General features: G+C 56.0%; 1 protein-coding gene across 1 annotated transcript; it reads right to left on the reverse strand.

Annotated features, from left to right (window-relative positions):
• Positions 1-2,046: 2,046 nt before the first annotated feature.
• On the reverse strand, positions 2,047-12,127 carry S1PR2 (sphingosine-1-phosphate receptor 2). Its single transcript, XM_005587932.5, has 2 exons — positions 11,996-12,127; positions 2,047-5,842 (listed from the first exon to the last, which is right to left on the reverse strand). Exon 2 carries the CDS (start codon positions 5,798-5,800, stop codon positions 4,739-4,741), a length of 1,062 nt encoding a protein of 353 aa, XP_005587989.1. The 5' UTR covers positions 5,801-5,842; positions 11,996-12,127; the 3' UTR covers positions 2,047-4,738.
• Positions 12,128-13,509: the final 1,382 nt, after the last annotated feature.

A 13,509-nucleotide genomic window follows, 5' to 3' on the forward strand; every position in this document is an offset into this window, starting at 1 on the left:
GCACTTTGGGAGGCCGAGGCGGGTGGATCACGAGGTCAGGAGATCGAGACTATCCTGGCTAACATGGTGAAACCCCGTCTCTACTAAAAATACAAAAAACTAGCCGGGCGTGGTGGCGGGCGCCTGTAGTCTCAGCTACTTGGGAGGCTGAGGCGGGAGAATGGCGTGAACCCGGGAGGCGGAGCTTGCAGTGAGCCGAGATCACGTCACTGCACTCCAGCCTGGGAGACACAGCGAGACTCGGTCTCAAAAAAAAAAAAAAAAAGAAATGGCAAAAGTCATTGTGATTTTTGCCATTAAAGGTAATGGCAAAAACTGCAATGACTTTTGCACCAACTTAATCATATACTGATAAGCAAGTGAAGAGGAAGGAGGTGGCCAGGGAGGGCCTCTCTGAGGAGGTGGCATTTGAACAGAGTCCTGAAGGGGGAGATAGAGAACCCTGTGGGTACCTGGGGAAAATCTACTGGCTCCAGCCTGGTCTGTGCCTTTTTCCCCCACCCCACCCCCAATCCCATCTAGGGTTCAGGTTTCCAAACAGAGGTTGTTGTCTCAACTGCTAGAGAAGGGGAATTCCGATGGGGGTTGCAGGCCCTCGGCCTCTGCGGTCTGCCTTCTCTCTCACTGGCTGTCCTAGTCTTAGAGCTGGTGTTGCCGTGTGGGGCTCCAGCTGGGGGATCTAGGGTCCCCCATCTGTTCATGCCTGAAATCCCAGCACTTTGGGAGGCCAAGGTAGAGGCAGGAGGATCACTTGAGTCCAGGATTTCCAGACCAGCCTGGGCAACATAGGGAGACACCCCTCTACAAAAAAATAAATAAATAAAAATTCAAAAATTAGCCGGGCATGGTGGTACATGTCTGTGGTCCCAGCTACTTGGAAGGCTGAAATGAACCATGGTGGCACCAACTGCACTACAGCCTAGGCAACAGAGCAAGACCTTGTCTCAAAAACAAAAACAAAAACAAAAACTCTAGATCTGTCTTCAAAGGAGTCACTGAGCCGGCTGCCTGCAGACAAAAGAGGAGGATGTCACCAGTGAGCCCACTGAGGGACCCACTCCAGGCTGCATCCTGTCTTGGCTTCTCCTGGTTCTTGATGAACTTCGTGACTCCTCCTTCCATGGCAAAGAGGGGGCTGAGTGGCCTCTCTCTCTCTCTCTTTTTGTTCTGCTCTGTCGCCCAGGCTGGAGTGCAGTGCCGTGATCTCGGCTCACTGCAACCTCCACCTCCCCAGTTCAAGCAATTCTCTTGCCTCAGCCTCCCGAGTAACTGGGACTACAGGCGCCCACCACCACACCCAGCCAATTTTTGTATTTTTTGCAGATTCGGGGTTTCACCATGTTGGCCAGGCTGGTCTCAAACTCCTGATCTCAAGTGATCTGCCCACCTCAGCCTCCCGAAGTGCTGGAATTATAGGAGTGAGCCACTGCACTCAGCTGAGTGGCCTCTCTCTAGCCCAGTGGTGGATCCAGTGTGGTCTGGAGTCAGCCTGCTTGGGTTCAAACTCAGACAGGCGCTACCCCGACTAGTGCTGTGTGACTCTGAGCAGTTTGCTTGATCTCTCTGAACTCACACCTCCATGAGAGTTTATAGTAACTTCTACCTCCTGAGCAGTCAAGTCTTTACACCTGGAAAGTGCTCGGTGGAGATCAGCCATTACTTTTGGGAACACCGAGTCTAAGGGTGGGTATCTGGGTTCTTTGTACCCTCCTCAAACCATCTCTCCAGCTCCCCGGGAGGCACATACAACTGGGAGGATGTAAGAGCCTCCCACCACCCGCCAGGCTGTCTCTTTCAGGGAAAGCAGGGAGATCCCAGGCCTAGTTAATCCCCGGGAGGGGCAGGAGAGTTGCCCCTGAGAAAGATCCCGGTTGACCTCTGTTTTCTCCTGGCTCAGGCCAGGTTAAGGGTGTCAGGGGCACAGAATGGGAAGGTTGGCAAAGGATGAGTTACTCAGGCAGCAGCCCCCCTACCGTTCCATCCAGCCCAGCCATGGGGCGTTCCTGGGGGAAAGTGCTCCCTGAAAAGACACACCAACCACCAGAAAGAGAAACTGAACCGTTTATTAGCCTAGGTCTGGGTTTCAGGCATTGCGGGGGCATGTCTGGGGAGCTCTATGAGAGGAAACAAGCCCCTGACTGGCTCCTTGCCCCCCAAAGACCCGCTCCCCCAGGCTTCGCATTCACAAGAAATTACTCTGAGGCATGAGGTTTCCTTCCCCAAGGTGAGCTGCACCCCAGCTCTCCAGTGGGGGGAGGGGCCAGCAATTCCAAAGGGGTCTGGGCAGGACCAGAGCTCCCTGACTTTGGCAGCTTCAACACAGACATGAGAAGACAGGACAGCATTCATTCTGGGGAAATGTAATGGGGAGAGGGGGGTCACAGACATCACGCCTATGCGCACACCCACACACACACACACACACACACACATAAATATACGTTTGTACCGTAACATCCCTTCCATTATCCACAGGTCTTTGTGAAATCCTTCTGGGGCAGGTTAGGGGCGAGTGTCCCTAGGAAATGTCCCTAGCCACTGCCACTCCCATGCTCCATTCAATATAAGTTGAAAGATGAAGGCCGGGCACAGTGGCTCATACCTGTAATCCCAGCACTTTGGGAGGCCAAGGCGGGCAGATCACTTGAGGTCAGGAGTTTGAAACCAGCCTGGCCAACATAGTGAAACCCCGTCTCTACTAAAAATACAAAAATTAGCCAGGCGTGGTGGCAGGTGCCTATAGTCCCAGCTACTCGGGAGGCTAAAGCAGGAGAATTGCTTGAACCCGGGAGATGGAGGTGGCAGCGAACGGAGATTGAACCACTGCCCCACTCCGGCCTGGGTGACAGAGTAGACTCCATCTGAAAAACAAAACAAAACAAAAATCTTGAAACCGTGTCAAAACAAAAAAAATCTTGAAAGAAGACACAGCAGGGTTCAGGCTCAAGGCTTCTCTCTGCCTTGCTCGGGAGACCTGGTACTTTAGCTGGGGCTGCAGGTGTGGACCCAAAAATAGCCTGGGGGTGGCTGTTTTTGAAAGGAGGGTGTCTGTGCAAACATCGCCCCCAGAATTTTCTCAAGTTGCGCCCTACCCCACATCAAGAGTCCCAAAGCCCTCCCCAGCCACCCACACTGGTTTTTCCCACTTGTGCCCCAAATAGTGCAATTGACCAATGAGGTCTGAGAATGAGGAATGGACCTCAGTCGCCATCCCCTCCCCACCTCCAGCCGTGGTTTCCGGGCCTCAGAGAGAAGAGGAGAAGTCATCAAGTGGCAGCTGATAAAATTTGGGGAAGCTGTGGATTTGGGCTCTGGAGGGTGAGAGAGGAGGCCTCTAGCTCCTCGGGACAGTGGTTCCGAAGTGGCACGAAGTTGCCCAGAGAAAGTGGCAGGAGGAATACATTCGAAAAGGAGAAATCAGTGCAGGAATGGGGGCCAGAAGAAAATGTAGAAATTCTTTGTACCGCTAGGTGCAATGGCTCACACCTGTAATCCTACACTTCGGGAGGCCAAGGCGGGTAGATCATGAGGTCAGGAGTTCGAGACCAGCCTGGCCCACATGGTGAAACCCCGTCTCTACTAAAAATACAAAAAAATAAAAATAAAAAAAATGGCCGGGCGCGGTGGCTCAAGCCTGTAATCCCAGCACTTTGGGAGGCCGAGACGGGCAGATCACGAGGTCAGGAGATCGAGACCATCCTGGCTAACATGGTGAAACCCCGTCTCTACTAAAAAATACAAAAAAAAACTAGCTGGGCGAGGTGGCGGGCGCCTGTAGTCCCAGCTACTCGGGAGGCTGAGGCAGGAGAATGGTCTAAACCCGGGAGGCGGAGCTTGCAGTGAGCTGAGATCCGGCCACTGCACCCCAGCCTGGGCGACAGAGCAAGACTCTGTCTCAAAAAAAAAAAAAAAAAAAAATTAACCGGGCGTGGTTGTAGGCACCTGTAATCCCAGCTACTCAGGAGGCTCAGGCAGGAGAGTCACTTGAACCCCGGAGGTGGAGGTTGCGGTGAGCTGAGACTGCACCACTGCACTCCAGCCTGGGCAACAGAGCGAGACTTCACCTCAAAAAAAAAAAAAAAAAAAAAAAAAGGCCGGGCACGGTGGCTCACGCCTGTAATCCCAGCACTTTGGGAGGCCGAGGCGGGCGGATCACGAGGTCAGGAGATCGAGACCATCCTGGCTAACACGGTGAAACCCTGTTTCTACTAAAAGTACAAAAAATTCGCCAGGTGTGGTGGTGGGCACCTGTAGTCCCAGCTACTCGGAAGGCTGAGGCAGGAGAATGGCGTGAACCCAGGAGGCAGAGCTTGCAGTGAGCCGAGATCATGCCGCTGCACTCCAGCCCGGGAAACAGTGCAAGGCTCCGTCTCAAAAAAAAAAAAAAAAAAAAAAATCCTTTGTACCAGGTAGTAAAGCGCTCCTGCCCTGAAGTCCCCTTAAATGCTGCCTACCCTCACCCTGGCTCTTCACAGGTCCCCTGCCCTGGACTTCCCAGGATCCAGTTCTAAAGGGGTCACACCAGTCACTGGACTGGCCCTCAGGACCCCACTGCAACACTGCTATGTGACTAGTCAGTGCCTTATCTGGCCTTTCCAGGTGTGAAATATTTGTAACATCACCCAGGTCTGTGGGGCGGGGGCATCTGGCTCGGCAGCCCCACGTGTCTGTCTGGGGTCACCCAGTGGCCTCTCCATGAACCCCTCTGCCTTGGCCTGGTTGTTGGTCCACCCCCACCTCAGACCACCGTGTTGCCCTCCAGAAACGTGGGCGACGTGGGCATGTGCATGCCCCTCTCCAGGGAGCTGGAGCTGCGGAGTGGCAGGAGGTGGTGGCCCGGGGTCCCGTCCCGCCTCCGTCCTTGCACCCCCACCCCCGGCCGCCAGCACTGCAGCGGCCGAAGCACCTCCCGACGCAGGTCCCGGCTGCGCCACGTGTAGATGACAGGGTTGAGCAGCGAATTCAGGGTGGCGAAGGCGAAAAAGTAGTGGGCTTTGTAGAGGATCGGGCAGGAGTGGACGGGACAGGCATAGTCCAGAAGGAGGATGCTGAAGGCGGGCAGCCAGCAGACGATAAAGACACCTAGCACGATGGTGACCGTCTTGAGCAGGGCTAGGGTCTGCGGGCCAGCCACGTCAGCGTGGCTTGAGCGGACCACGCAGTAGATGCGCACGTACAGCGCCACGATGGCCAACAGGATGATGGAGAAGATGGTCACCACGCACAGCACATAATGCTTCGCGTAGAGAGGCAGGACAGTGGAGCAGGCCTCAAGGTGGCCCAGGCAGTTCCAGCCAAGGATGGGCAGGCCACCGAGGACCAGAGAGATGAGCCACGAGGCCCCGATGAGCAGGAGCATGCGGCAGCTCTTGTCGCTGCCGTACAGCTTGACCTTGGCAATGGCCACGTGGCGCTCGATGGCGATGGCCAGGAGGCTGAAGACAGAGGCGGAGAGCGTGATGAAGGCAGAGCCCTCCCGGGCAAACCACTGCACGGGCGTCAGCCTCAGCGTGACAGAGCCGGAGAGCAAGGTATTGGCTACGAAGGCCACGCCTGCCAGCAGATCAGAGGCAGCCAGGTTACCCAGAAACAGGTACATTGCGGAGTGGAACTTGCTGTTTCGAGCCACTGCAATGAGTACCAGAAGGTTTTCCACCACGATGGCGCAACAGAGGATGACGATGAAGGCCGAGGCCACCTGGCGAGAGGTCGTCTCCTGCGTTTCCAGCGTCTCTTTGGTATAATTATAGTGTTCCTGGACCTTGTTGGGGTTCAGGTACTCCGAGTACAAGCTGCCCATGGTGGGGCTCAGAGGCCTGCTGGGGCCATGGGGCTGTCAGAACTGCAGAGAAGACAGACAGACAATAGGTCAGAGCTATGGGTGCTACCTGGGCTCTGGCCTCGGATGTGCTGAGATTCAATTTCTTGCTCTGTTACTCTTCGAGGAAGGGCCACATGAATTCAGAATCATCATCATCCCCGTTTATAGACAGGAAACCCAGAGAGGTTAATTCACTTTCCTAAAGTCTCAAATTTAACCAGCGGCAGGGCCAGAGAGGCTGGCTCTGCGGCCTCTTATAAGCCCTAGGCTACACTCTTTCTTATTTATTTTATTTATCTATATTTTAAAGACAAGGTCTTGCTCTGCCTCAGGCTGGAGTGCAGTGGCGTAATCATAACTCCCTGCAGCCTTGAACTCCTGGGCTCAAGTGATCCTCCCACCTCAGCCTCCCACCTCAGCTTCAGCTACAAGCACATGCCACCATGCCTGGCTAATTTTTTTTTTTTGAGACAGAGTCTCGCTCTGTTGCCCAGGCTGGAGTGCTGTGGCACACTTGGCTCACTGCAACCTCCTCCTCCTGGGTTCAAGTGATTCTCCTGCCTCAGCTTCCTGAGTAGCTGGGATTACAGGCACCTACCGCCACACCCAGCTAATTTTTTTTATTTTTAATAGAAACGACATTTCACCATGTTGGCCAGGATGGTCTCGAATTTTTGACCTCGTGATCCGCCTGCCTCGGCCTCTCAAAGTGCTGGGATTACCATTGTGAGCCACCGGGCCCGGCCGCCTGGCTAATTTTTTTTTTTTTTTTTTGTAGAGATTGGGTCTCACTGTGTTGTCCAGGCTGGTCCTGAACTCCTGGCCTCAAGCAATTCTCCTTGGCCTCTCAAAGCAATGAGATTACAGGCATGAACCAAGACATCTTGCCTATTTTAATTTTCATTATTATTTTCTAGAGATACGGTCTTGCTCTGCCACCCAGGCTGGAGTGCAGTGGCATGATCATAGCTCACAGTCGACTCAACTCCTGGGCTCAAGTGATCCTCCTACTTTAGCCTCCTGAGTAGCTACACGCTTTCAAAGGGACAGAAGCTCCCCCAAATAGCATGAAAAATATAATGTGGACTTCCAGAAACCTTGCCCACCTGCCCAGAGAGCAAGCCCTAGGCAGGGCCTGGAGGGTTTGTCTCTTCTCTGGAACACACAGGCGCCTTCAGCCTCATGCTGACCTGGGTCAGGGCGAATCTCACCACTGATAGCTCCATGCCCTGCTCATTCATTACCACGCACTAACGCTGGATTTCAGGCTGGGTCTAAGTCTTAAGGCCACAGGTGTTCCCAAGATAAGGTCTTGGGGAGACACCAGGGCGGCCCTGAGGTTCAAACATCCCAGAGGTCATACCATCTTCAAGGACACAGACCTTGGAGACAATCCAGAGTTTGCTCCCATTCCACCTCTGAAACACTGGGCAAGTTCCTAGATGCTGTCTCAGCCTGAACCTCCTTATCCGTGCAATGGAGAGAAGAAAGCCCACTTCATGGGGGTGATGGGAAAATCCTTTTAAATGACGCATGAGGCACGTTTAGCTCATAGTAAGCACTCAACAAATACCGCCGAATGTTACTAGCTCCCCTCTTTCCTCCAATCCTTTGGAAAGGGAAGGGATGTAAGCCAACCAGATGAGATCTCCAACAGCCTGTTCTCATCAGCACCATCTAGCTCTGCCCTGGGACAGAAGGTCCTGCGCGGATGGGCAGGGCGCTGGCACCCCCTCCCCAGCCAGGATGAAATCCAGATGTGAGGCCCCTGGAACAAACTGGGTGGAGTCCTCACTCTGCAGTCACATCCGGTGTGAGGAAGGCGGGATGTGGGGGGAGTCAGGATGGGAGAGACCCCATCTGGGAGGTCCTGACTGGGAGGATGGGGCAGCTTTGCTCAAGTCATGTGAGTAGTGGAGGGGTGTGCAGCCCTGCCGGGAGGGGGTAAGGCATTTGTTCCATGAAAGCCTGAGTCACCCCCCCACCCCCTCCCATCCCTCCACCCCAACCCCTCCCATCCCCCCCACCGCCACCCACCAAGGAAAACTGAGCCGTGGGGGGAGGGGGCGGAACCGCCACCCACCAAAGAAAACTGAGCCGTGGGGGGAGGGGTGGGGAGAGGCGCTCTCGGGCAGAGAGGATGAGAGGCAGACACCATGGCCTTCCCCCAGCTTGGGCGTAGGGTTAGGGGGGTGTCAGAGGAGCCAATGCAGTGTATGCCTTTTATGAAGGGAGAGGAAGTTCCAGCCCGTAGTCAAACGGGAGGAAGCGGGGAGAATAAGGGGAGTCCTCCCCAGGTCCCTAGAAACACGTCTGGCAAAGACTGTGTGTACCGTTCCAGAAAAGTCTGGTTAGGCCAGTTCTCCTGAGCCCAGGAGTGATGGAGGCTTCCGGAGTCACCCAGCCATCTCAGTTCCTGGCCACCCCCTCCAAGGGGCATCCTGACCCCTGGCTGGACAGAGGCAGCTGCTCCCCCAGGGCGGAGGGACATCCGTCCTAGTTTGGGAACAGACAAGGGCTTGTGCACGTCCCCGGGGACTGCTGCCCCTCCCAGATAGCCACACAGAGGCCCCTTGTTCCTTTGCTGGACGGAGCCCCAGGCATCTTGATGCCCTCTGCACACTGCAGCCAGTCCCAGGCAGGCTTGGGCCCAGGCTGCGGCGGGATCACACACAGCTGACGGGCCGGCAACAGCCCACGCCCTGATTGGCTCATTTTCAATCCAAGGGCACTGAGCGATTTGCCTATTGGCCCGTGCTTTCCATCTTCAGCCTCTGATTGGTCCAGTTGGGGGCGCTCTATGGCCAGCCCTACTGATGGGGTCCTTTACAGGCGACGGGAGCTCAGGCTTTCCAAGGATAGAGTTAATGCTATGTGGACGTCCCTAGGGGGAGTTTGAACCGCAGCCTGACCGCTGGGTCACCCCGACCAGACGCCCCCAGGCTGCCCTGGCCTGCTGGGCCCCTCCTGGGGTTCATAAGTGAGAATCAAGGTCCCTTTCCAGGCCTGGGAAGAAGACTGTGCAGTGCAGCCGCCCCCTCTGCTGCTCGCCAAGAGATTTACTGTGGCTTCCTGGAGAAATAAGAAATATATTCAGGACGGGCGTGGTGGCTCATTCCTGTAATCCCAGCACTCTGGGAAGCCAAGGCGGGCCTATCACCTGAGATCATGAGTTCGAGACCAGCCTGACCAACATGGTGAAACTCCCCACTCTATTCAAAATACAAAAAACAAAAATTAGCCGGGCGTGGTGGTGTGCGCCTGTAATCCCAGCTACTCGGGGGACTGAAGCAGGAAAACCACGTGAACCTGGGAGACAGAGGTTGCAGTGAGCTGAGATCGCAGCCACTGTACTCCAGCCTGGGTGACAGAGCGAGACTCTGTCTCAAAACAAAGCAAAACGAAATGAAATGAAATGAAATGAAATGTGTTCAGCCCTTGCATCCCAGGGACTGACCAAACAATCTTTCTTCTTCCCTGAGAGGAAGACTGGGGGCGCTGCGCTCTCACCTTCTGCAGCCCGGGGAGGTTAAGGCATTCACAGAGGGAGAGGCAGCTCTCCTAGAGAAGGGGAAACTGAGGCCCATATTTTATCCAAGCCTCACTTTAACCACTAGGACTTTACTGAGGCAAGCACTTAGGTGGTTGACACGTCCCAGAAAGAGGAAGCAGGGCACTGAGGTTGGAGCTGGCGGAAGAGTCACCCCCTAGGTGGACTGTGGCCTAGCCTGTGTCCCCTCCCTGTGTTAGGTTACCAGGTTTTGAGAAGGACACAGAGCCTGTCTCCTAGTCACCTTCACCAAGTCCTTCCTGACTCCCTCTCAGAAGCTCAGAAAGAGGCCACTGGGCTCACATAGAATGTCCAGGCCTGAAATAGAACAGGAGGGACAAGTGATGGGGTTTGGAAGGAAGGGAAGATAGACTCAGACGACTGTTTGGCTGGAGATTAGGAGAGGGGAAGGATGGAGGAAGCCTCAGTGGCTTCTAAGCTCCTCTCCACCCACTCCCAGTTCCAGAGAGGCAGGCCCTGTGGTTACAGTTCCCCCTGGTCACCCATGGAGCCCCCGTGGTAGCCACCCTACTTTTTGGTTTCCCTGTGGTTGTCAGGACCCCCTACCCTGCCATTCTCTACCAAGCAGCCAGGGGGAGCTTTTAAACTCATAACTCCATGTCACTCCCCAACTCCAAATCCTCCCATGGCTCCCTATAGCCCAAGTAGCATGGCCCCTGCCCACAAAGCTTCCTCCCATTCTCCCCCAGGGCCATTCCACTCCAACCACACTAAGCCTCCTCCATGCTACCCCCACCCCTACCTGCAAGCCTTTGCCCCTGCTGTTCTTTTTGGGGCACACTTTCCCTCAATTTTTTTTGAGACAGACACTCAATCTGCTGCCCAGATTGGAGTGCAGTGGTGTGATCTCAGCTCACCGCAACCTCTGCCTCCTGAGTTCAAGCGATCCTTCTGCCTCAGCCTCCTGAGTAGCTGGCGTTATAGGCACCCACCACCACACCCAGCTAATTTTTGTATTTTTAATAGAGATGGGGTTTCACCATGTTGGCCAGGCTGGTCTGGAACTTCTGACTTCAGGTGATTCACCTGCCAAAGCCTCCGAAACTGCTGGGATTACAGGCGTGAGCCACCGCGTCTGGCCTTTCCCCAAATCTTCGAATGACTGTCTCTCCATCTTTCTGGTTTCTATTTAAAGGTCATTTCCTCAGAGGGGACTCCCCTGACCTCTAGTCTACAATAGCAGCTGTCTCCAAGCCTGTTCTAATCACAGAATATTGTTTTATTATCTGCGCAGCGCTTGCCACTATGGGAAACTATCATGATATTTCTCCTTTTCTGTCTGGCTTCCACCTAGACAGTCAATGGGTAAGGCCAGGGAGCAAGTCAGCTATCAGCCCCTACAGGGATGCCTGGCACAAAGAAAACACTCAGAAAACGTGTGGAATGGGCAAATGAATGAATGAATGAATGAACCAACGAACAAAGGAGACCCTAGTGGGTTCCCAAGGGTGGAATCTCCTAATTTCAGCCCAGACCCAAACAACAACGAAGGAGCCTGGAGACACCTCTGGTCCCCGGGCAGCGCCCCCACCGCCCACCATCAACCAGGCAAAGCCCAGCGTGTCTCCATGGAGATGGCAGCAGGACCCGCCCCCGCGCTGACCCGCACTCTCGGCTTCCTTATCTGGCCTAGGAATGCGCGGTATCCACACTCGCTTGCGCTGGAGCCACGCCTCCTCTCCCCCCTACCGCTACGAGACCACCCCAACGTCTCCAAGCGGGACTGGAAGGACTCCTCTCCGTCCCGCCAGGGGTCCCGCCTCGAGATTCTGGAAAGACTGGGGGTGGGGGACCAGATCGTAGCAGCAGCTGCACCGCGAGTTCCGCGCCTGCCCGAGTCGCCCCACGCGGGGGACCGTGGGCTCAGCGCGTGGCGCCCGGAGCATCTGACAAGGACAGAGACAGAGGGGGTGGAAATCCCCGGGTGAGTCAACCCGTGCCGGAGAAGGGGGCGAGTTCCGACGCTCAGCCCGGCCAGGGGCCACGCGGGGTCCGCGCCACGCGCGCCTTCACCCACGACCCATCCCTGAGCCGGAGTTGAAAGAGGAGGCGCCTAAGCCACGCAGTCACTTTTTCTTTCCTTCCAAAACAAAGCCACGCCCCCTCGGGGGAACCGGAGGAGCAAACAACTTGGGGAAACCGAGGCAGACAGCCCGACATGCGACCGCCCTCCCCGTGGGTGCCGCCCCTTGGCTTGGAGGCTCCAAGGCGCGCACATCCTTTTGCCCTCGCTCAGCAGGAGTCAGCCAGGAGGGGTGCTGCACCCCTCCCCCAAACACACTCCCCAAGACCCTGGTCCCCGGGCACAGCGTCCAGCCTCCCAAAGACTCCAGTCGAAAGCGCTCGGATTCCGCCTTCTCCCCGGCGCCAACTTCCTGCCGCTGAGAAAGGCGGGGAGCACAGTCTGGGGGTTCGCGGCCGAAGCAGTGGGGGCCGCCCGGACTCTTGGAGAGGGCGCACGGTGACCACCCGCTCTGTGCAGCAGGAACCCAGGCGGCGCGTGCGCGCCCCAGCCTCCCGATCGGGGCCCCCTAGCTCGGATCCCGAGACCTCAGGGGACCAGGGCCCGCCCTTTCTGCTTCCTTGTCTTTACGCGCGCTCACCTGGCTAGGCCGGCCCGGCTCCCGGCCCTGGCCGGAGGGGCCTTGGCGTCTGCGTCCCCAGGGCGGCCGCGGCTGGGGCTGGGGTTGCCCGCCGGGCTCGGCTACGTCCCGGGGCTGGGACGAGGGACAGTGGGGGGGCGGGGTGAGCCGCCACCGCCTCTGCCCCCCGCTCGCCCCGCCCTCCTCTCCTCCCCTTTCCGGCGGCGGCTGCAATGAATTCCAGATGTGGCCTGCCGGCTGGCCGGGACGCACGCGGGGGCAGACAGGAGCTGCACGGAGGGCCCCTTTGTCCGCCCCCCCACCTCTCGCTTTGCCCCTCCCAGCCCCCACCCGTGAGAACCGGCCAGCGGGAAACGTCACGCAGCCTAGTGACGTCACAGTACTCTTGGCCAGGTGGCCTCAACCTGAAACAGCTGTCTTCAACTCCAGGTTACCTCTGGGCTCACCCCGGGACCCTGGACTTGGAAGAAAACACGAGGTCACCTTTATTTACTCAACAAAGAGCCTTGGAAGTACCTACTAGGTGTCAACGCTGCAAATAGGCATTAAGTGCCTATTGTATGCCCACCCAACAAATAATGAAATTCCTACTAAGTGCGATGTCCTGTCCCAAAGACAAAATTGGTCTCTCCCTTTTTTTTTTTTTTTTTTTTTTTTTTTTTGAGACGGAGTCTTGCTCTGTCGCCCAGGCTGGAGTGCAGTGGGGCCGGATCTCAGCTCACTGCAAGCTCCGCCTCCCGGGTTCACGCCATTCTCCTGCCTCAGCCTCCCAAGTAGCTGGGACTACAGGCGCCCGTCACCTCGCCCGGCTAGTTTTTGTATTTTTTAGTAGAGATGGGGTTTCACCGTGTTAGCCAGGATGGTCTCAATCTCCTGACCTTGTGATCCACCCATCTCGGCCTCCCAAAGTGCTGGGATTACAGGCTTGAGCCACCACGCCCGGCCTTTTTTCCTTTTTTGAGACAGGGTCTCACTCTGTCACCCAGGCCATAGTGCAGTGGCTCAATCATAGCTCACGGGAGCCTCAACCTCCTACCTCAGCCTCCAGAGTAGCTGGGACTACAGGTACGCCATCACACCTGGCTAATTTTTTGCAGTTTTTTGTAGAGATGGGGGTCTCGCTATGTTGCTCAGGCTGGTCTTGAACTGTTGCATTCAAGCAATCCTCCTGCCTCGGCCTCCCAAAGTGCTGGAATGACAGGTGTGAGCCACTGAGCCTGACCAGTCTCTCCCTTGATAGAACTCCAGAATTCAGGTGCTGCCCTCTCTCCCCTGGGGGACTGGGGACACTCCACAGTCTTTCCTGCTCCTGTAGATCACTGTCCCCTCTGGCAGGGGGCACCAGCAAGGCCCAGTTTGTGCCTGCCTTCTGGCATCTGGCCCAGTCTTCTATCCAGTTTTCCAATTTTCACTCATTCCTGGGCGTTTCTGTGTGCCTACCTGTAGAAATTATGCACACTACACCTTCATCGAATGATGTTTGTGTACGTGTGTGTGTGTGTGTGTGTAACCAG

This window comes from Macaca fascicularis, chromosome 19, assembly GCF_037993035.2.
Source record: "Macaca fascicularis isolate 582-1 chromosome 19, T2T-MFA8v1.1".
Lineage (NCBI taxonomy): Eukaryota > Metazoa > Chordata > Mammalia > Primates > Cercopithecidae > Macaca > Macaca fascicularis.

Coding starts and splice junctions, on each gene's coding strand:
- S1PR2 (XM_005587932.5), bottom strand. CDS start 5,800: ATGGGCAGCTTGTACTCGGAGTACCTGAACCCCAACAAGGTCCAGGAA.